This window comes from Tasmannia lanceolata, unplaced genomic scaffold (genome assembly GCF_043159265.1).
Source record: "Tasmannia lanceolata isolate RefF3 unplaced genomic scaffold, GAP_Taslan_0.1 ptg000037l, whole genome shotgun sequence".
NCBI lineage: Eukaryota > Viridiplantae > Streptophyta > Magnoliopsida > Canellales > Winteraceae > Tasmannia > Tasmannia lanceolata.
Window position 1 is genome coordinate 23,488,852 of NW_027518714.1, and position 24,806 is coordinate 23,513,657.

Sequence of the window (24,806 nt, forward strand, 5' to 3'; positions counted from 1 at the left end):
ATCATGAAGTGGACCCATACAAATTGGATTCGTCAGCAGCCCTAATTAAATGGTTTTTATGACAAGAACTACAAAACAAAGCTGCTATGATGTATTTGTAGTTAAAAGGGTAGATAAAAGTTATTTCTACACGCAATATTGGCAAGCAACTGTTAGATTGAAGTATAATGATAATGAAATTTAGATTGTGAAACAGAGATCACATAGGAATTATATCATGCAACTTGTATTACATTTACCATGATACTCCATTCCATGAGAAAAGCAGAAATCAACCATGAGTAATAACATGTACATCAATGGACTTCCATAAAAATACATCCCCTGACCACAGAGAGCCGCGGAGCTAGGTATCATACAACATCTAATCCACCCATCTCATCCCCCACATTCATGGACAGTTTACAACCTATGATTTTACTCACCCTCGTCTGCAACCATGGTAAAATCGTTGCACTAGATGTTTGGGGAAACAAGAACTGCTGTAGATGTTGACCACATTAACGAAGGTCAAGCTTCTCAAGTGATAAAGAGAATATGAATCTAGAAGTCCTTCGCCTTTCTCCGTAGTTCATTGAGTTCCTTCTCAATCTCCGTATCTCGGAAAGGGAATGCTGTATTTGTGCTGCTAACCGCAGTTCTACCGGCAGGAAGCTCGCCTTTCTATTGAAAAAAAAAAAGGAAAGAGCAAAATGCAGCAGAGTAAAGATAAGCAATACAAATTTCACAATTTATAGCTTTAGTAGATTTACTTGAAACAAGAAGAGTATGAGTACCATTGAGGCCCCAGATAGTTCCTTCTTCAAGTTCGCAAGATCATCCTCCACCGATGAACTCTCAAGCAATGCAAACTGTAAAGAGGGGATTGAAGGGACTGGTTAGATATTCATAGTAACTCCCAAATTAGCTGAATTGGGCTTTGAGCTACCTTTCCGTCAAGTTCATCGATGGCTAACTGACCAAAGGCATCTGCTTGTGACTCCATAGCCAACACTGTCCAGAAAGAATCAGATCATAAAAATAAAATCATGGCCATATAAAATTATTAACTGCTGCAGTTTGGATCGATACTCAAGTACATATAAGCACAATCGATCTGATAAATGTGGGGTTTTCTTAACCATAGCTACAACCTGGGATAAATCTTAGATGAGGTTTGAAGAACCCCATTGAATAAATCTTGAGATGAGGTTTTTCTTAATTATATGCACAATATGATATAAATCTTAGGAAGATCGAAGATAGAGGGCATTTATCCGAAGAAGACATTGGATAGGGGAGTTCTTAAAGAGGAACACCCACCCCCCACCCCTCTCTCTCTCTCTCACACATTTGGCTTCACCGAGTAGAACTTTTATGGTTCTAGTTTTGGGAATACCAGACAGTATTAAGGGCTTGCTTTGTGGTGCCAAATGCAAAGTTTGATGTGCTTTTTTTTGGGGGCCCAAACGGCAAAAAGGATCCCAATGAGATGAAAGTTCATGTGTTGCATATCGAAATTTGGCTTATGGATCAAGACCATCTCGATTTTTTCATTGTGGAAGGAGTCTCTCTCAATGTCATTCATTAGTGAGGGATCGGGTTAGTCATCCTTGGAGATTTGTTGATTCAACTGCGGGGGTGTTACAAAGGGTAGAGAGCCAATCAGTTTCTTTTCAGCATGTGTGGGGGTCGGCCAGTAGTGATGCAGATCAGCTGGCCCAGTCATGGGGTGGCTAGGATAGAGGTTGAGACTTTCGATTTTCTCCCTCCTTTGGCATGTTTTGACCATCTGGGTCAGCTCTACTCATTTTTGAATAGATCTTTGTCATTCTAAAAAAATACTCGAAAAACTCACGGAGTCATATGACTTGGCAATGTTCAACAAGCACCTATTCATAGCAAGTTCTTTTCTCCACAAATTAAACGCCTTGTTAATGGTGGGATCCACCACAACACAAAACCAGATGGGCTATACAAATGAAAATCTGACCTAGAAGCTGGTATAGGTCACTTTGGGTCTGATCTTTCTTCTAACCTAAAGCAAGTAGGAAAAGTGAAGTGAAAGCACTTTTATGGATGGGATCCCTTCCTATGGATTCATTTGACTGTACACCTAGGTTTGTAGTTTCTGTAAACTACAATCTAAAAAGTTTGAACACAAATTGCAACTCATATATACATTCAAACACATCCTAAATCTGAAGTTCTCTTTGGTGAGATTTGGAAACACTGGTTCAATGCACAACCACCCTTACCCCTCCCTCTCATTAGAGAATCTCTGACAATCTTATATCTTTTGCCTATCAGCCAAAATGCATATTGGGTGTTTAGGGTGGTAGCAAACTCAAAAGCCACTAGAAATGAATGGAAAACTCAACTTTTAACAGTTGCAACCAAAGTTACTGAAGATCAGTTTTTGATCAGGTAGACAAATTTTGCATTTTGCAGTGTAGTTCAGGAACCCCGAGTCCTCTTTATCTTCAATTTGCAGATCATGTTGCTTAAGATTAAGAGATTCAAAAATTTCATAAGCAATAGACTATTGACTTACTACTTGCTTCAATATTATTATCCATCATATTTGAAATTCTTGCTTCTTTACATCACTTTTGAGAAACAGTAAAAATAGCATTGAATCTATGATAATTTTCTGATCAAAATGTCAAAGCATGGACTTAGAGAATTGTCAAAGAGCCGACCTTTTTCCTCCATCTTTTCAAACGCTGAAAGGGCACTACTTGTGTTGACATTCCCCAACATCTCGCTGACTTTGGTTGCGGTCCTGAAGCAAGAGCATGCCTTTAGGGCTGATTTAACTACTTGGAGAAAATAAAATAAAAAAAACAGTGTAATATTTGATGAAAATGGAAAGTCAAAGTTAGAACTAACTTTGCAGATTGTGCACGTGCTTTGAGAGTATCCTTCTTTGACCTTGCCTCTTGTATCTTGCTGTCCAAAAGCTACAGAGAACATGAACCCAATGAATATTATTTGTGTCGACTCATTAATAATGTGCATCACTACACAATACACATCCATACTAGTAATATCAAAAATAAAAAAGGAAGACAAAATGGGAGTTCAGACCAACGTATTAAAAGATGAGATTCTCACTCAGTACTCGGCCAAGTTTATTCGCTCAGTCCAGGCAGTAGGCACCGAATCTAATAAATGGCGGGCTCAGTTTATTGGTTTGGTTCAGTCTAGGCACTGGGTCTAATAAATGGCTGGTGTTAAAGTTCTTTCATAAAAAAATTCGACAAGTAAATAATACAATTACAATCAGCCCAGTCAACTTTATGAAAGGGAAAAACAGTTCCCAGGATTTATTTTTTTTCAATTGTAAGGGTTTCTACTCTTTCCGAAGCTATCTTTTTTTTTGAAATGGCACGATGATTTCATTAAAGAAGGAAGCGGACCGAGATGGACCACCCCCAAAATACAAGGACAGAATAACAAAATAATCCTTCTGAAAATATCTTACAACTACTCAAATAAATCAACCTTTTGAATCCAGAAAACCCAAAAGATACGACTTTACTTTTCCATTTTTTTCTCAGTTCTCCCAAAAACTAACCATAACCCGCCTTCACATTATTATGTAAACATGACCATGGTTGTTGGCTTGTCTCTTTTAATTTCTGTTTTGGTTATGTGAAAAGACAAATGTTGACCGAAATCGACATATGTCAGTGTAAGTTTAAAACCATGGTCAGTCAGACATTCTAGAAATCTTTAAGAACACCAAGAATCTAACCACCTTTGTTAGTCGATTACACTTCTTTAAATCCTTGAACCACCAAACTACTTGTTTTCTGACCACCTTGAACCACCCCAAGAACTACCACGGAACATCCAATATTTCCCCTTTAACTAAACCTATATTAATTCAACCACATAGTTCCAATAGAACCATCATCATTCCATTAGTTTGAATGACTGATGTTAGAAATGAGGATAAGGTAAGGAGGAAGAAGAAGATGAATGGAGAGTCTCCACTAAGGAGCTCTCTCATGTATATGATGTGCATATAGGCCCAACTAGGGCAACATGAGTACAAAGACCACAATACCCCTCAACATACAAGTAATGCCTAAACTACCCTCTACACTCTTCAACACACCCCCTCAAGCTGAAGCATATTGTTACAAATAAAACTACAATAAACACATAAAATACCCAAGGAAAACAATAGAGATAATCCCATACACACAGTCAGCTTGGTATAGCACTATGTGGTGAATACATAATGAAAAACATAACAAAAAATAGTAACAGCCACAAGAGTACAACAGTGAGATCAACGGCCATCAAATAGCAGCAGCTCCCCCCCTGAAGCAACACTTGGTGTGAGCGAACATAACAGGGCCTCCCCCTGAATGAGAGCACGACGAACAAATCCGCATACCAACGAGCAATGAAGGCGCCCTGATAGGAAACAACAACAATCCGATGAGCAAAATAGGCACACCAAAGGCGCACACATGAACAACGACCAAGTATCATAGACATAGACATCAGTTGAGTAGCACAAGACAAACAGAAGAAGAACAACCACCGGAAAGGTGATCGGAACCAACCAACGACGGAGGACACCACGTCGCCTTGAGAGCAAATCAACCAATAATGGGGACACTGCCGTCTGGTGAGACAACCGACCAACGACGGCGGATAGCATGTCGCTCGGAGAGATAACCACCAACAAGAGAGGACACCATCGTCTGGAGAGACAATCGACCAACGACGGCGGACATCACGTCGTTCGGAGAGATAACAAAACAACGACGGGGGACACCGTCGTCTGGAGAGACAAGGTCCACGGTGGACAGCACGTCGTCTGAAGAGATTAAAAAATAAATAAAAGGGGAAATTTTGCCAATGGGGGATACCAAAATACAAGAATTGTGAACGAGGGACACACTTTTGAAAAAATGTTAGAGAGGGACGAAAAGGGGGTTATCAAGTCTCTAAAAGGGGGTTATTAACCCTCTAAATGGGGTTATCAAACTCTCAACAGTGGGTTATCAACCCTCTTTAACAATTTTTCAAAAGTGTGTCTCCCTTTCACAATTCTTGTATTTTGGTGTCCTCCATTGACAATTTTTCCAATAAAAGGAGACACCGTCGTCTGGAGAGGCAAGGCCGACGGCGGACAGCATGTCGCCTGAAGAGATAACCAACCAACGATGGGGGACACCATCGTCAGGAGAGACAAGGCCGACGACAGACAACACGTCACCTGAAGAGATAACCAACCAACGACGGGGGGACACTGTCATCTGGAGAAACAAGTCTGACGGCGGACATCACATCGCCTGAAGAGATAAGGCCGAAAGCAACGCTAACGATCGGGCATATAGCCTGAGACCTATGATTTAGCCGACACTTCGAATTTACTGCCGACTCCCGTGTCCTGCCGTGTCCGACACAACACCCGTGTCCACACATGTCGACACTCCTTTGGACACTTTGCTTGTATTGCTGGAAGTGTTAGACTTAATGTGGGTGTGTGGACATGTTTTTTTACTGTGTCAAGTGTGACATTATGTTTTTTATTGAATATTGTGTTTACCTCATTTAGGAAACTCGTATCCATGTCGAAACTGGACACACGGATCCATATCCACAAATCATGATTACATATGCTTTCTATTTTTGCCGTGTCCCCGTTTCTAAAGTTTGAGGGTTTGCCGTGTCCGACACTCCGTGTCCGTGTCGACACGCGACACTCGTGTCCGTGTCCACAAATCATAGCCTGAGACAAAGAGAAGTGGATTGCAGCGCAAACCACGATAAATGTGTAGAAGTACGCAAAGAAACTACACATGCGTATAGAAGCACCAACCAAGAACATGAAGACGAAACAACGAACAATGCGAAGAACTGAAAATACGAATAAACAACTAACCATGCTAAGGACGAATAATGCGAAAAAGAAACCAATCGACCAACAAATCAACAACAAAGAATGGTGAAGAACATAAAGGAATCATACTAATCAAGGAACAACCAACAAGTAGTGGTTAACAACATCAACTAAAGAAGACAACAAGACAAAAGAGGAAGAACAACCACCAACAAGACTACCAATAAGACAAAACTACATCATGCGGAAACGACAATAATATAACACACCATGTGGAAATGACAAAAACCTCACCAACACTCCATCCATGGAACCTTCCTTCAACACTCCCCTGCAATGAAAAGAACTTCAAGGCACAACAACCCTCTTGGACATTTCACTAAACACTTGGTGGGCACCTTTGAGATCAAGATAAAAGACATAAAATAGAATGAATATAGATTAGAGAGGACAGCTATTAGGATAGAGTGGATGGGGGATAGGCTAAAAAAAGATAGAAAGAAATTATTTAAACCATAAAGAAAGAGATTCGGAAACTATAAAGAACTCAAGAATGGGCTAAGATGTTGAAAAGAAAGGGAAAGAACCCAACAAGGGTATGGATTGACAAAAGAGAAAAAGATTTATGGATTTAGGACAAGAAGAACAAGAAAGGAACAAGAAAGAGAGCTATGGAATGAGAAAAGAAAGAAAAGAATGGATCTTTTTGTGTTTTTATTTTTTTGTTGTTGTGGAAAATGGATGGATTTACAAATGGTATGTACAAAAGAGGTTTGGGTTTAAGGAGTCACAAGAAGGGGTTAGGGTTAGGGTTAGGGATTTGGGGTTTGGGATTAAGGATTAAGGATTAAGGATTTAGGGTTTGGGGATGCCCAAAGGGATTTGGAAAGAAGATTTCTTCCTCAAATGGGAATTCAAAAGAGAAAGAAATGAAGGAATAAAGGGTTTGGCGTTTAGATTTGGGGATTTGTGGATGGGAAGAAGGGATTTAGGGTTGAGATTTGGGGAGTTTTGGGGTTTACGGCAAGGATATTTGGGGATGGAGGTTTACGGCAAGGCCTTGAGAGGGAAAGAGGGATTACGACAAAGATAGAGGGGAGAGGAGGGTTTACGGCTTTTGCCGTATGGGAGATAAAGGTTTTTTTTCCTTATAGCAAGGCATGGGAGTTTGGGGTTACAGCAAAGGATGGGGTTGTTGGGAAACGAAACATAAAGGTGGTGGTGGGTTAGCGAAAGATGCGAGCGCGCGCGAGAGAGAGAGAGAGAGAGATTTTCGTTGGGATTGCGCTATGCGCAAAAACAGAAAAAAAGGAAGTGTTTACGGAAAAATGGAAGGGGCTATAGCTCGTGGAGAGAAATCAAGGAGAATTTTTTTATTTTTTTTTTGCACGCGAAAATGCGCATGGAGAGCCGAAATTATGGGAGAGAGATGGATGGAAACTCTTCTTCTTTCCTTCTTCCTTAGGTTCTTTAGCTCTGATGCCATGTTAGAAATGAGGATACCATAAGGAGGAAGAAGAAGATGAATGGAGAGATGAAGATTCTCCACTAAGGAGCTCTCTCATGTATATGATGTATATATATAGGCCCAACTAGGGCAACATGAGTACAAAGAGTACAATACCTCTCAACATACAGTAATGCCTAAACTACCCTTTACACTCTTCAACAACTGAAATTATATCATTTTCATACCCTTTTTCATAAAACCAAGTGCCCTTTCAGCCATTCAAATTGCCCTTTCAACTATTCCAACTGCCCTCTCTTTCATTCCAACAACCCCTTTCCTTCACTTTCCCTCCACTAACACCTTAATCAAAGTTTCTGCTACATCATCCGTACGTTATTTAGTATCAGAGCTTCCACCACACTACTCTTCGTCAGTATCTAAGAGAGGGCTGGGTGGAGATTTATGTGATTCGGCCCAGAATTGACACATCTTGTTTACATCAGGATTGAGATAGCAATAATTTTTATGGAGGGTCAAATCATTGGAAGGTTTACAATTGCAGGATTAAACCTGTCTCTAAATCTGTTTTAGAGTAAGTCCATGGTCCACCTCAAAAATAAGAGGCTTTTAATGCCCAGAACATGTGGGCCCATATATAGTTCAGCACCAACAGCACATTGTCTATTTTATAGCAGTTTACCAGGGACCACAGCACAACAGCTTATTTACTTTCTAATTATGTTAACAGTTGTAATTAGGACTTCTTATTAGATAGGGAGTTTGTGTTTAGTAGGAGTCCAAGTTTAGAAGGGAGTCTGTGTTTACTAGTGAGTCCTGTTTTAAAAGGATATGGTGGAATCTAAAAGTTATAAGTCGTGCTTTGACAGAAAAAACACTATTGTTTTTTGAGAGTTGCGTATTCTCTTTGGAAAAGTGGTGCTTTTCTGCATTAGTGGTGAGACTCCATCAAGAACACCATCTAGAACTGTGAGATGCTTTCTATTTGGACTTACAAGTACGCTTATCTTTTATATGCACTTACCATCAAGAACAACATCTAGAAGTGTGAGAAACTTTCTAATTGGATTGTATGTGGTCACACTCTACATTTATCTTTTATATATGCTTATTTTCATTATTCCAATCCATTGTGATTGATCTAGAACTGGTTTCCGGTATTTCAGTAAGTTCTGTGTTGTTTGTTGCCCATCCAACATCAATTGTCCTTTCAAGAATAGGGATCGGCTACAGGATTGCATATTCAGAGCTCCTTCCCATTATTACAGCCAATGTTTATGTGGTCCCAGATTTTATGGCCAAACCTTCTCAGTATTTTCTTCATATATTTTCCAGTGAAGTCCTTTTGATAAAAGAATGGATGGATGATTGGCAAAGCGAAAGATTCAAAACACACACACACAAAAAAAAAACCATGAAGATATAGTTTGAAAAAAATAAGTGGGTAACATACTCAACTTTAACAAGAATATAGTAAAAGTTGTGATGAAAAAAAGAAATCATGTGTGTGGTTAGTAATAAGGTAAAACAATTACGCACCTTGGTATTGGAGACAAGATTCTCAACGACATTCTTTTGCTGATCAAGCTGATTTTTCAGAGCATTTGCATTATCCTGTGGAAAAAAGATAAACACAATGAAAGTGATTAAACTTTAGAAAAAATATTAAATTTCTAGCAAGATCAAACTGCATAGCATATTTTCCGTGCCCTACATATCACTTGCATCAAAATTGTTTGAAAGGAGTCTTTCCTTATCTTTGTCCATGGTTTTAAATTTCCACAGAAACCAACACAAAACAACTAAAATGTTTCCATTTAGGGCTGGCAACGGGGCGGGTCGGGGCCGGATGTTGGGGTCCCCTACCCCTTCCCCTCTGCGGGGAATTTTCCCCCTCCCCTTCCCCTTCCCCTCTGCGGGGATGGTGGGGAATCCCCCTCCCCTCCCCGCGGGGAATATCTATTCCCCTTCCCCTCCCCGCATCCTTCGGGGACAAAATCCCCTCCCCTCCCCGCCCCCTCTTTGGAACCCAACCAGACCAGCAAACAGAGCTTCTTTTTTCTACGTCCATTACAGACATGAACTTTAAAAGTCCATAAGTGGGCGCTCACACACGCAAAATAATGTTCATTAGTTCATTCTGTATAGCATGTTAACCCCCAGATGAGAATGAGAAATGAGAATGGAGAAGAGAACAAAATCAACAAATGACTTATTTCTTTAACTGCAATTCAGTCTAATGCTGACAAACAAATTTCTAGTAGCTAAATTTTTCTTGTTGAAAATCAAAACCTGCAATGCCATACCATCTAATTACTGGGGAAATGATACATCTCAATCTAATTACTGGGGAAATGATAGAACCATCTAATTTGGGATGATTTTTGGCCGTTCAATACCATACCAAATTAGGGACTAGCAAATGAACAATCCAGATCATCCACAGCGAGTCATGTCCTGGGTTGTTGTTTTTTGTGACCTACTGTAGTAATGTGGTACGTGGCACACACGCAAGGTGATCCGAGCTGTTGGTATGGTTTGGCAATTGGCACTTTGGCCACCGCCTGCTAGATTTGAGATTAGCTGATCCACAACTAGGGGGCGAAAAATCATCTCCCACAAATAAATTGTACATTTTTATTGTGGGGCTAGGATCGTTCAGATCAGTTTTAAGCCGTTTCTTTCGTGGGAAGGAATTAAGGAAACCCTAACTCCCTAAGTGCCTAACCAAAATAAAAATACAATTTATTATTTTATTTTCGCCACCGATATTGGGCCTGTTGGCACTACGATTTTTTGATAATTGCATACACTCAGCGTCTCAGCTTGTCTTTATTATTTCAACATCTGTGAAAAGGTTATTATAGTTCCCAAAATGCTCTCAGAAGCTAATTAAAAGGAAAAGACAAGCTAAGTTTATGTTTGGGGGAATCTTGTAGCCGATCCACAGAGTTTCTAGTAGTTTTCCTTAAAAAAAACACTTAAAAATTTACAAAAAAAATGGCATTGATTAGCGGGGCATAGCGGGGCGGGGCGGGGACAACTCCATCCCCTTCCCCTTCCCCTCCCCGCACCGGGGAATTTTTATATTCCCCTTCCCCTCTCAAATCGGGGAATCCCCTCCCCAAACGGGGCGGGGCGGATCCCCGTTTTTCGGGTGAAATTGCCAGCCCTATTTTCATTTCCATCCCCACCAAAACTATATTTAAACCGAAATCATAAGTTCATTAGTGGTATACTATATCACTATATGGTACATAATTTTATTTAGATGAATTGCATGTGAAATGTGGTATGTAGTGAATTACCAGACAGACATGACAGTGCATGTCACTAGGTGTTCGCTGTTATTAAACCATCATGGATGATTGTCTTGCTTATGAGATGGTTTTTAAGTGTCTATTTGTGCTTCTTCTAGCATTTCCTGAAGTTTCATCTTAAAATTCTATCATTCGCATATGTTTCCATACGTTTCCATAATTATACAGAATTTCTATCAAAATTTCCAACCGAAACTGAAACATTTCTGTGGCAACTGAAACCGACATTTAAAACCTAATATTCGTCCAAAAAGAAACGCACATAGATGCATTGTGCTGTCATGAAAGGGAGCGCATATGCCAACAAACTTCAACTCCATCAAAAAAATTTCAATCAAAAGCAGAGAACCCATTGCCCTAAGTGGAGAAACAGAAATCATCCAAAGGACACAAGCCAACAACTATAGAAGTTCCATGGCTTCACGGCCCTCACTACAGCATCTAAGCATTCATAGATAAAAAATAAACAAAGTCCCACATACGACCATGGAGAACCCAAAACAATTGAGATAGAATTCCACAGTGAATTAAAAGCAAACTTCCCAAAAGAAAAACAATGGCATATATAGGATTCTGTCCATTGCCATGTGCAATCCTAAGGGGACAAATTGCTTGACCTAGCAACCGGAGCGTATATCAACTACAGTCTTCTCCAACAGATAGTTGGAAACTCTCCTATAGATCTGGCAGTTAAAAAGGTTCTACATAAACCTAAAACCAAAGCCAACTCTAGTAGTTGTAAATTCAAGAGATCAAAATGTAAGAAATCTTCACAATTAGTACGGGGGATGGCTTCATGCCTTACGGTGCCTACACCACTTGCCTATCGAAATTCTGTTAAAAGGTCTCATACTAGAATTTTTATAAAGAGGAATCCCTGCAACACAACAGTTGTTCTATACAACATTCAGCTGCCCTGCACTGCTATTAGAATAAAAACCAACGCAACTCACATATCAACTGTGGTTATAAATTTCCACCAAAAACAACACGAAATGATTGAAATGTTTTGGTTTTCATCCCCACATAAATAATACCAAAACTGAAACGCAAACCAAAACCAATATCGTAACAGCATTACTGGTAATGTGGTATACTACATCAGGATGTTTTACATAATTAAATTTGGGAAACATTATCAGCACTACTATATTTTGATGAGGGCACTCCTCACTTTATTAGAAGTACGGTACGGACAGCACCATAGGATGATCCAAACCGTCCATGAGATGGGACACAGCCTAAATAGTGATTTCCATAGGTTAATCCTAACCCTCCGATCTGGATGTTAGAGGGTTGATCTTAACCCTCTATAGATCGGAGGGTTAGGATCAACCTATGGAAATAATTTTTGGGGCACAACCTATTTAGTCTGTGGCCCATCTAATGGACGGTTTGGATCATCGTATGGTGCGGGCCATACCGTACTTTTAATAAAGTGAGGAGTGCCCTCATCAAAATACAGTAGTGCGGATAACATTTCCCTTAAATTTACATGAATTGCGTCCAAAGTGTGGTGTATCAGTGTATGTATTATTCATAAATATTTATATGAATTTCATGTGAAATGTGGTATGAACTGAAAGACATGTAGGATGGCGCATGTCACTAAGTGTTCGGTGTTAATAAACCACTATGAATGGTTTGTCTTGCTTATGTGATGGTTTTTAAATATTTGTGCTTATTCTAGAATGTCCTGAAATTTTATCTTAAAATTCTATCAATTGCATATCTTTCCATGATTTTCCAAGATTTCCACCGAAATTGAAATGTTTCTGTTTCCATGGTGACTGAAATTTAAAAACTGGATATAATTTTATTAACGAGATAAAAATGTAAGAAGTTAAATAATTTGAGTTAGCAAGGAGCATATGGAGAAAAAGAGGGTTATGAATCTCAAAAAACCTATCGAGTGTTTCATTTATACCCGATGCAAGAATATTAGATATTACAAATTCTCATTAAATTAGCACATAATCAGTCATCTACGTTTAATCCTTGATACGGTACATCAATCAAAGTAGAGATGAACCAAGACCAAGCGCAATGAGAATCCAAAATGTCTCCTGTAAGTTATTTTCATAAACATATATTCATGGTAGATCAAAGAATAGTATTAAATCAGACCATTAGTTTACTGTTTCTTGAAATAAATACTTACAGCATATGATTTACGCCTCTTGAGAGCTTCACGAGCAAGATCCTCTTCTCCTTTTGCTAGGGCAAGTTGTGCTTTGCGGTACCTATATTGAACCAAAGCTTAAATGTAACATTTGCAGATAAAGCAAAATTCCTTGGTATTAAAAGTAACATTTCAATGACAAATGTTACCAATCATCCGAAGCTTGTTGTGCAGCTTTGTATTTGTTTTCCAACTGTTTTTGAGATGCTAAAACCTTACAAATAGAAGAAACCAATTGAAAATTTTGTATAAGTGAATTAGAAAGAAAAAATAAAATAAAATATTAAAAAAAAATAACATCATGTGCAAGAAATCCCAGGCAGGATATTTAATTTTCTAGTAGTAAATAAAGCTGGGGTGAAAATATGAGAAGCACCTGTGCTGTGGCCTGACGCATCTTTATCAAGTCATCATTCATTTCCAGCACAGTTTGTTCAAGGATCTTTTCTGGGTCTTCAACAGAACTTAGGATTGCATTTGCATATGACTGCACTTAAAATAACAGTACTATATTATAATGTCAGTATCAGAACGAAGGAGAAACTGACTCGAGCAGTGTATTGTAAAAGGGTATGATCTCGCAGAAACAGCTGTCCTATATCTCACCTTAACAACCCTAGCAAATCGATCAAAGAGGTTCATCTGGGCACCAAGAGCACCCCCACGATGTCCCCCGCATCTGGGTTTCTTGGAAATTGCTGCTTGTATCTCTATGGCCTTTAGACCTCCGACTACAAACAAGGAACATGCCAAAAAATCATTAGTCCCAAGAATGTTACCAAACTAAAAAACAAAACTAAGGAGTACGTATCATGCAACTTTGTGTATGTAAAGATTATTCGAATCACATAATCTTTCATATGAGAAAGGAGAGGAGAAGAGAGGAGAAAGGTCATCTGGTAGAGTGTGATGACCTCTTTTTCATTGACTTCCAACGAGTGTTACAATAAGTTGTATACGAAAAGACAACAGACTAAAGGACAAAGGACTAAAGAAACCTTAATGATGGGTAGTGTACACAACATGTGAATCACATACACATTTTTTTAACCCCCTTTAAGGTGTTCCTCTGAACAAAGTCAGCTAGCCACCTAAATGCACATGATAATCTGGGGTAAGACCCATTGTAAAGATGTTTGAAATCTAATCATGACTCAAAACATGGAGAGGATAGATCTTACACTTTTCTACTTTCTCCTGAATAAAATGGAAGTCAAGTCAACCTCTATATGCTAGACCTTATATAAAGACCATTCTGATATAATTTGACCAGACTAATTACCATGACAGTGTATCAAGGCCTCTTGGTGCTGATGGGTACCACAAAACATCCACAATGAAGAGGACCTCTAACATACCCTTGTAAATGTTCTTGTCAGGCATTGACAAGCCTAATTTACCGCACAAGTATTTATTAGGCCGCGTAAATGTGAAGTATTAGAGATATTTCACAAATCGACAAGCCCAATTCCTACTATTGCTCTCCCTTTGAACCTGATCATAGACTTTGGAAACCCAAACCACATGGGAGCTTTTCTATTAAATCTTTCTTTCTTTTTTCTTTGAATAACGGATGCAGGAAAGGCGAGGACTCCGATTAGCGAGTCGGTGCGTCATGTGCTGAGATTCCGAAGAAGCACTGGACCACTTATTATTGCATCGTCCGTACGAGCATCATGTATGAATGGACATTCTGAAATTCTTTGGAATGTCTAGGGGTTTTCAAAAAAGGATTATGAAAGTTCTGTTGAATTGGGTCAGAGCCTTTTCGGGATGCTTCGGGCAATCAATGTGGTCTTCTATCCTTTACACTGTTATATGGCATCTTTGGACAGAGCGAAACAATAGAATTTTCAACGATAAGGAGAGGAATCACCGCTACATGGCGTTGGATGTTAAGATATCTATCATTGCATGGGCCAAGGCAAAAGGGGGTTTACCTTACTCTATTGGCACAATTCTTCGCAACTGGAACATGGTGGAATTCGAGGAAAAAAGGAAACAAACCTTCTTACCACGATGGGAGCCACCACCGAAGGGATATTATAAGCTTAATTTCGATGGAAGTTCTTCTGGTAATCCTGGGAGGGCTGGTGATGTAGGCTGGGAGGAGAAATTAGAAGATGAAGAAGAAGAAGTAGAAGGGAAGGATTTAGGGAGAAGTAGAAGAAGAAGAATTCAAGAGGGGAAAGAAATCTCAATGAATCATTCAATAATTCATCAAAGGTTTTTAATCCCTAATACAAGAAGCCTATATATAGGCAATGGGATGGAAATAAATTCCATGGAAAATAATTAACTTTCCTAATTCTAAATAACATAGAAAATAAAATCCTAGAAACTAATAACATGGCAATAAAATACATGAAACTAAATAATATGAAAATAATTCCTAATATCTGCATCATTCTCCCCCGCTTGAAAAGAACTCGACCTCGAGTTCTAGTCCGCCTGGATCAAATATGTAGAGGACCCACTCAAGCAGCATGAGTCGCAATCTTTCGGCGACACTCCTGATGTGTAATGCTTGTAACAACTGTGAGAAGTGTTTGAAATGCCGCCGGAATGAGAGGGAAGAAATCGCCCATGTAGAACCATAAATGTGCAAACCTCTCCTGACAAGTAATGAAGCTGGGAAAATGGCAATATACTCCTCCTGGATCGGTGGGATCGGCATAACAGCTGATGGGGTGTAAAAACACCAGCCTCTAGCAGGCCGCCACCTGTCCTGGGAGTAGGTGAGCTCCAGCCTCTAGCAGGCCGCCACCTGTCCTGGGAGTAGGTGAGCTCCAGCGTCTAGCAGGCCGCCACCTGTCCCGCCACCTGTCCTGGGAGTAGGTGAACTCCAGCCTCTAGCAGGCCGCCACCTGTCCTGGGAGTAGGTGAGCTCCAGCCTCTAACAGGCCACCACCTGTCCCGCCACCTGTCCTGGGAGTAGGTGAGCTCCAGCCTCTAGCAGGCCGCCACCTGTCCTGGGAGTAGGTGAGCTCCAGCCTCTAACAGGCCACCACCTGTCCCGCCACCTGTCCTGGAAGTCGGTGAGCTCCAGCTCCACCCTCTAGCAGGCCACCACCTGTCCTCGCGCAGGTCATCCCACGTCACCACGTTTCCCTCTATAAAAGGGAGTTCAAAGCTCAAACCAAGGGTAATGAAAAACCTTCTCTCCACCCTAAACTCCTAGAACTAGCTCTGCACTCCTGCTCATACTGACTTGAGTGTCGAAGGGCCTGTCCGGAGTAAAACCCGGGTTGGTCTTCTGACCTCGCTTGCCTTTGTGCAGGACTTAGCTCTCTCAGCAGGACTCGGTCCCTCCACTCCGCTTCACTCTGGTCCCCCAGGACTCAGTTCCTCTGATCGTTCAGTTCAGCTCTCACGTCACTGCCGCACCTGTTACCGATTTTCGGCCTAACAACAGCTATGGGCAATACGAATCCATAACTAGCCTCAATAAGGTCATCATCCACTGGTATCACATCTGGCGCAATGGAATCAACAACAAAGTCATCTCCTAGAATCGTATATGGCATAGTGAAATCAGGCGGGCAATCCTCCTGATCAATCTGCGTAACAAGCACCTCTGTGTCAGCACAAATCTCGACAATCTGCTCAACCATCTCCAAGATAGTGCAATCCTCAACAATATGCTCTCGAACATCTATCTCAACTAATGGCTCGTCAAGCAAGGCACTCGCCGCTGAATCATGACGGTGCCCGGTCAACCCTGTCATTGGAACAACCTCAGATGGCTCTACCACAATATCTGCCTCGACTGTGGAAGTGTCAAGATTTCTCTCTAGATGCTCGGCAATCGGTGCTAGGGAAACCTCTGAATCGTCATGCTCATCGACGTCGGCCTCAACAATCACTGGACTCTTTGGGTCTAAATTTGACATCTCTGACTCAGTATTTGCCATCATAGACTTAGTATCTAACATAATCATAGGCTCAACCTCTATAATGGTCTCATCCACAATGTCATTTGTCGGACCAATAGCATCATCTGTGTCTGGCTTGTCAATAGTGTTAGCAAATTCCTTCGCTGCTTAAATTTCGGCCTCTCGTGCACGACGGGCTGCGATATTTCGTTCAAGGCGGGTGAAGGCTTCATGTTCGCGGTGGGCTGCGGCTTCACGTTCACGTACCAATTTCCTCTCATCCAAGTAACGCACTGTACTTTCCAAGATTGCCTGAAATTCAGCTTCTTATGCAAGTCAAGCAGCTTCTTCTCGTCGAGCGGCTTCTTCACGCATCAATCTTTGTTTATACACTGTGCGCTCACGTTTCTATTAGGAATTATTTCCATATTATTTAGTTTCTAGTATTTTTATTTCCATGTTATTAGTTTCTAGAATTTTATTTTCTATGTTATTTAGAATTAGGAAAGTTAATTATTTTCCATGGAATTTTATTTCCATCACATTGCCTATATATAGGCCTCTTGTATTAGGGATTAAAAACCTTTGATGAATTATTGAATGATTAATTGAGATTTCTTTCCCCTATTGAATTCTTCTTCTTCTACTTCTCCCTAAATCCTTCCCTTCTACTTCTTCGTCTTCTTCTACTTCTTCTAATTTTTTTCCAGGCTTTGCAGAACCCAAAAACTGCTGAAAATATGGTATTTTGAGGCAGGAAGGGGTGCGGTTTACACAGGCTGTTGGAAGAGCAGTTTGGCAGGTTTGGGAGGGTGAAGGATGGAGGTTATTCTGGGTGACTTTGTAATGGAATTAAAGAAAGGACAAGAGGGTTGGGGTATGCAACTAACAAGAGGAATTAGAGGAATTGTAGGGATTATTATCTGTGGAAATTAAAGGTTTGGGGTGTATTTTGTGGGTGACAACAGGGGATCTTGGCTGAAACAAAGGGCTGGTCAAAAGGTGTTTGGGGACTGATTGGGTGATGGTTTTGGGTAAATGGGTAGTGGTGCAATGGGCTGTTAGGGCTGAAGCAAAGATGGGACCGAGGTGGACTGTGGGTGTAAATTTTTCTGCAGGTTTTTTTTTCTTACAATCAAACTAGAAGATGGGTCGTTGTTCGGCAAAATCAACGGCTCCGTCACTTGGTAGATTTCGACAGTTTCGACTCTTGGATCTTTGGCTCTGATACCAAATTTGATGTAGGCTGGGAGGAGAAATTAGAAGAAGAAGAAGAAGTAGAAGGGAAGGATTTTGGGAGAAGTAGAAGAAGAAGAATTCAAGAGGGGAAAGAAATCACAATTAATCATTCAATAATTCATCAAAGGTTTTTAATCCCTAATACAAGAGGCCTATATATAGGCAATGGGATGAAAATAAATTCCATGGAAAATAATTAACTTTCCTAATTCTAAATAACATAGAAAATAAAATCCTAGAAACTAATAACATGGAAATAAAAATACTATAAACTAAATAATATGGAAATAATTCCTAATATCTGCATCAACTGGTATCGGGGGTGTGGTTCGGGATCATAATGGTCGCGTTATAGTGAAGTTTTCGGGACCAGCTGGCATATGTGATGCGAACGAAGCGGAGGCGACAACACTTCTTTTCGGATTGAGATGGTATGTGGCTCAAACCTTGGGTCCTTTGATCGTGGAAGGTGATTCTACAAACGTCATTGCCTGGGCTACAAATCGAGGAAGTGGACCATGGCGTTTGGCCAACAAGATTGATGAAATTAGGGATCTTGTTCAGGTTATCCAACCTCAATTCATTCACAAAAGAAGATCGACGAACCAAATGGCGGACTCCTTGGCTAAAGTTGGAGCCAATCATGAAGAAACTATTAATGAGAATGGGATGCTAGTGGGTGAAGATTTGTAAAAATTATCTTACTGTTTGGGTTTTTATGTAGTGTGGGTTCTGTTTAACCTTTCTTTGGGGACGTCTTGCCCCTTATAATTTTCATCATATGGAATAAAATTGTTACCTTTTAAAAATAAAAAAAATTTGATGCAGGAAAGCGTCGTGCCCACAAAAAAATTGGAAGTTCATCGCCCCTCCAAGAATTGTGGCCTTTGTGTGAACCGTCATACATAAAAGTATCAACATATGTGATCGCATCAAAAGAAGGAAATTCCAAATGGCGAGTTGGTGTATCTTATGCATACGCGCGGTGGAATCATTGGACCATCTTCTATTGCATTGTATTAGTGGACCTTATGCCTTTCTCCTATCACCTTTCGACGATTGCGATGAGACCTTTTGGCGTGGCATGGGTCTTCCCAAAGGATATCAGGAAGGTCTTATTGCATTGGATTAGTGGAGCTTTCGGTAATACCGTAATACAGGTCAAGCAATGTGGAAACTTCTTCCATATGTACATGGAAAATTTGGAAGGAAAGAAACAAGCGGATGTTTGAGGAAAAGGCGAAGAGGGTTGATTCAGTTACACGACATCAAAATTGAATTAATTGCATGGATTAAAGAAAAGATGGGCCTTACTTATGGAGTTGGTGAAATAGTAAGGAAGCGGAATGCCATCATATGGGAAAAGAATATAAAGGAAAAGATAAGTACTAAGTGGAAAGCCACACCGGTGGGATGGTTCAAGTTGAACTTTGACGGTAGCTCGATTGGCAACCTAGGTAAAACCGGGATTGGCTGATTAATTCGTGATGCAAACGGGAATGTACTAATGTCCTACTCTGGACTGGTAGGAATTTGTGATGCAAATGAAACTGAAGTAAAAGCGCTTCTCTTTGGCCTTAAATGGTACTCGAACAACAATCTTGGCCCCCTGATTGTTGAGGGTGACTCATCGAATACCATCGCATGGGCTACCAATAATTCCAAAGGACCTTGGAGGCTACAAAACTACATCGTGGAAATTCTGGATTTTGGTATGAGCTATATGCCCTACAATTGAACATAAGAGAAGATCGACCAATGAGATGGCGGACCGACTGGCTATAGATGGTGTTCTACTGGAATCGATGTTCATTTCCATCACAGCACCCACTGAGGGGAGGGGTTGGATAATATTAATGGCTAACATTTCCAGCACTGTAACTTTGTTCATTTTGATGTAATTTCTTCTGGTGGAGCATGTTTTGGGGACACCTTGTCCCCATGGATGTAATTTCATCTGGAATAAAATTTCACTTTTCAAAAAAAAATGCAAAGTATTAGAGAGTTTCAACTATACTGCGATAGGCAAGGGGTTCCTTCACCTTATTGCCTTCTCTACCACCAACCTTCTTGTTGTAAACACATGGGATGCTGACAGTTTACAATAAATCATATGGAATCAGTTCAGGAGATCAGTAACATATTTCTTTTGCACCGGCACCATACCTTTCTTGACTTTTTCTATCTCAACACCAAGAAAAGAGTGTAACACTCTGGGAGCTTTCATATCGAAGTTCTCCTTTACATCATCCTTCAGCTTCTTAGTGTCAAAGCTGCCATTTTTAATGATTATAATATTACCTATATAATATAAGATATAGGAGAACAAATGAGTGGGTTTGGATTTTGTGATGACTCATCAACAAAGAGTTGTTGTAAGGTTCCTACGGGGCTGAAAGTACGGAAGACGAATAGGACGGACGGGGATATAGGAAGATAAATATGGGGTGTGTGTGTGTGTGTGTTGGGGGGGAAGGAGGGGGGGCGGCGGGGGTAGGTGAGTGCGTGGGTGGGTGTTTGGGGGGGGGGGGGGGGGATGGGTGAATTGGTGACAGAGGGTTTGTGATACGAATCCATGACAGCCAAGAGAGAGGAGAAAGACAGCAAGAATGGATAATCAAGATCAATGTAAAGAAAGAGGGGTGATAGGAGTAGAAAATGAGAGCAATTTATGAACTAATAGAGGTGGGGTGATTTATGAACCTAATCGAAGGAGGGGCGACTTATGAACCCAACCGAGAAGAGTGAAGAGGGAAAGGGGAAAAAGAAGGGAAAAGAGAAAAGGGACTAGAAGAAAGAGAGAGAAGAGAAAAGAAAGAAAGTGAAATAGGAGTATAGAGATAGAAAACTCGCCTAATATTCACACTTCAAAAAAGGCATCACACCCCATTAACATAGGAAAATATCATTTTTTATTCTTTTTTTTAATAATATCATTTTTTATTCATATTCAATGTTTTCAGGGCTAATAAGAAAAGAAGGGAAAAGAGAAAAAAGGGACTAGAAGAAAGGGAGAGAAGAGAAAAGAAAGAAAGTGAAATAGGAGTATAGGGATAGAAAACTCGCCTAATATTCACACTTCAAAAAAGGCATCACACCCCATTAACATAGGATAATATCATTTTTTATTCTTTTTTTTAATAATATCATTTTTTATTCTTTTTTTTAATAATATCATTTTTTATTCATATTCAACACTTTCAGGGCTAATAAGCCTTTCATAGTTATAGACTATGCAAGCAATACAAAAATGAAAAACTCATAATCCTTGTTACAAACCAACTCCTACTCAAATTAGGAATCTTATTATACTACCAACTTCTCATTAAAATAAAAATATGAACTCTATCTCTCTCTTACAAGTAAACTATGACTCTTCAAACCCATTAGGTGATGCGAGACAATCTATAGAAGGAATATCTTTCAAAGATTAAGCTAAGGTTTTAGTTGACTAGGTTGACAAAGAAGGTATGAGCAAAGAAAATAGGTCATGGAGGCTGTAGTGATCAAATTTTACTAGTAGGAGTATATATTGTTGCAATAGTAAGGATGAAATGGATGGGTGAATATTAGGGTTTTGGATCATAAAATAAGTGATCAAATTGATAGAATATGTATGCCGAAAAAGTGCAAATGCATGCCAGGAAGTTGCAAGCAAGGGTTTTGGCAATATTAAGGAGATAAAGTTATCTTTGAGATAGGATTACAATTTCTCTAGTAAGGGAGAATTTTTTTAAGCACGACTGGTTTCGGGATTTGGAAACGGGAATGGTGAGCGTGGGAATATGGTGAGGGTTTTCTTTTATAGGTAAGCTGGGATTATGGTGAGGTTTTGGGTGAGATAATGAGGACGTTTGAGGATTAATGTCCGGGAAAGAGGCATTTGAGGATTTTGGGTGAGATAATGATGACATTAGGTTTAAACTTTATTGTGAGATGGTATGTGTTAGAGTGTGTGTAATGCCTAAGGGCAATTTAGTCTTTTTGTACTTCTCTCTCCTTTATATAAATACATAAGTGAGGGGAAGCCATCTCCAACTCTCTCTTTCTCTCATTCACTTCTCCTCTCCTAAGAGTACAAGGTATCAGCCCTAGGGTTGTGGAGCCCTAGGGACCACCCTTGAAGAAGACCTCCTTCTTCTTCTTCCTCTTCCTTCACCTCACCCCTTTCTCCTCCACGCCTCCCATCTCACCTTCCTCACGCCTCAGCCCCACCTCCACCTCACCCCCTCTTCGACCAGCCCTCCCTGCCGCCGTCGTACGACCCCCATCTTCACCCTCTCACCGTCGTACGATCACCCCTCTTCACCCCCCCCCCCCCCCCCCCCGTGCGACCAGCCCTCTTTGCCCCACCCCCTCCTCACGCTTTCACCCGCACGCCGTGGACCGCCTTTCTCCCCACATCACCCCATTGCTTCTCCACCCTCCCTACTCTCAAACCCTAATCTCAAACCACCCTATTCCGAAATCCTAACTTAAATCAACCCTAAATCAAAACCCTAGCCTATTCTTTTCTACTTGGGCTCGCCCCTCTTCCTCATTGTATAAAGTCTTTCTCCCCAAATTTTTTTCTCCTTCCCGCGGCCCCATTTCTTTGTGCTAGCTATATTATGTCTTCTTTCACTATTTGTTTCCTTCGGGGCTGCGGCATTCTCTTTGGACTCGCATAGTGGTTCTTCTCCCTCTTCGTTTATTCGTAGGTCGTCGTGTGATTGAGAGTGTTCTTCTCTCTCTCTTTGTCTTTATGGAGCCTCCCTTCATTGAGGATCCCTCTATTGGCACGACCTCTGGGATTCTTGCACCTCCTCTACCTTCGGCCTCTTCTTCTTCTACTCATGTTCCATTTGTGGAGGATTCATTCCCACAGATGACCACAGTCAAACTAGATAGGTCCAATTATTTGAATTGGAAAATAGCGGTTGAGACCTACCTCCTTGCTCGAGGCAAGGTAAGCTTCGTTCAGGACAATCCTCCTCCTATCACGGTCCCTTCTATGCCCTCTGTTATGGACCTTGAGACAGCCGCTCTTCACGCCAATCACACTTGGGACCCAGTTCCCATTCCTCATTGTGCTCAGCCAGTGGGCTGTCGTTGAGTCTTTGTCATCAAGTATCTACCGGATGGGACAGTTGAGCGCCTTAAGGCGTGCTTGGTTACCAAGGGATATACTCAGACATTTGGAGTTAACTACACTGAGACGTTCTCTCCTGTTGCCAAGATTCCTTTAGTACGAGTGCTGATCTCCCTCGCTGTTAACCGAGGATGGCCCTTATATCAGCTTGATGTCAAGAATGCCTTCATGGTGACTTGAATGAGGAGGTCTATATGGAGCAACCTCCAGGGTACGTTGCTCAAAGGGAGACTTCCTCCTCAGTGTGCCGCCTTTCTAATTCTTTCCTGAATTCTTGATTTCTTGACATTAGGATGATCATCCTTGAACACCCATAGCATGTAAAAACCCAATTATCTTCGCCTAGCAGCCACACACCCCAGGTAAAAACACTATGGCCCAGTTTGGATTGCAGGAATTTTTTAGAAAAGTTTGGAAAGGAAAAATATTTCTAAATTTTTTTATACGTTTACACACAAACAAAGAAAACTTGAACCAACCCTATTCAATTTTTACTTGAAGCGACCTTCAATTTATGATAATAACCCTCTAAAGTAACCATGATCATGACCATGGTTTAAAATTTCGGTTTCGGTACCGGTTTCGGACCCCTGAAATTTCAAAATTTCGGTCGAAATCCGGTACAACAAAGAAAAGACTATTTTATTCAATATTAATTTCGGCCGAAATTTCGGTGAAATATTAAATATTTTTAAAAAAAAAAGGTTTTTTGGGTAATTTCGGCCGAAATAAAATACCGTTTCGGGTTTTCGTCATTTAGGTATCGGCGGATTTCGGTCCGATATTTCGGATTTCGGTCTAAATTTAAAACCATGATTCATAACATTTTGCTCTAAATTGTAGAAAGAAAGAAAAAAAATCCGAGGAAAAAAAATTCCAATAGAAAAGTTATTCTTGCAATATTAACCAAAATCAACACTATCTTCATAATTCATTTGATTTAACAATGTAAAAGAAAAGCAGGCCACGAACAAACACGTTGACAATAAACCCAAATAAAGAGGGAAGCGAAACTGCAAAAGGGCATACCTCCCTCATTGAAAAACGACGTTTTGAGGGGTGTTCTGACCAAAACAAGCCTGTTAGAAGAGGCTTGTGATGAAGATGGTGGTGATGCAGCCATGCTTATCCCACTGACCGGGGCATTCATTGCCATTTTCAGAACAGACCCAACCTCTCGAGTTAGGGAAATGAAGAGAGTTGCCTCAAAATTTCCAATGGATTTTGTTTGTCGAGAACAAAAGTGGGAATGTGTGGTTTTCTTCGAGTATGGTGGGCCACATCCGATGCATGTGTTTGATTAGTTGTGTTGGGCGGGGGGGGGGGGGGGGGGGGATGGTGGGCCCACTCATAGGTGTAAAATGCTAAACCCCACCATATCCATTGATATTTGCGTAGAGATGGGTGCATGGCTCATTTGGTTGGACTGGCCTATGTATTCCAAACAAACATGGCCTACGTTATTCCAAAGGATGTTTGGTTGCTTGTCAAATGATATTTGGCTTTAGAAAGGTTATTTTGGGCGTGAGATGTAAGTATTCTACAGAAGAATGTGTTAAAATCAATTATAAAAGGGGATTTGCTAGGGACTTTCTCTAAATGCCTTTCGGCGAAAGTCCCTAGCAAATTTCAAATCATATTGCAAAGTCTTCAAAATCAGCTAAGGCCAAGTTTGGATACCCACAAGATTTAGATTTGGACTTCTTATATTTGGCAGTTGAGATTTGGATGTGGATGAAATCC

General features: G+C 40.5%; 1 protein-coding gene across 1 annotated transcript; it reads right to left on the reverse strand.

Annotated features, from left to right (window-relative positions):
* Positions 1-138: 138 nt before the first annotated feature.
* On the reverse strand, positions 139-24,306 carry LOC143862064 (membrane-associated protein VIPP1, chloroplastic-like). The gene is made up of 11 exons (XM_077373061.1): positions 24,093-24,306; positions 13,425-13,549; positions 13,195-13,305; positions 12,968-13,032; positions 12,798-12,879; positions 8,856-8,930; positions 2,872-2,942; positions 2,682-2,764; positions 929-993; positions 777-851; positions 139-663 (listed from the first exon to the last, which is right to left on the reverse strand). The coding sequence occupies exons 1-11, from the start codon at positions 24,217-24,219 to the stop codon at positions 544-546; spliced, it is 999 nt and encodes a 332-aa protein (XP_077229176.1). The 5' UTR covers positions 24,220-24,306; the 3' UTR covers positions 139-543.
* Between the last annotated feature and the right edge of the window lie 500 nt (positions 24,307-24,806).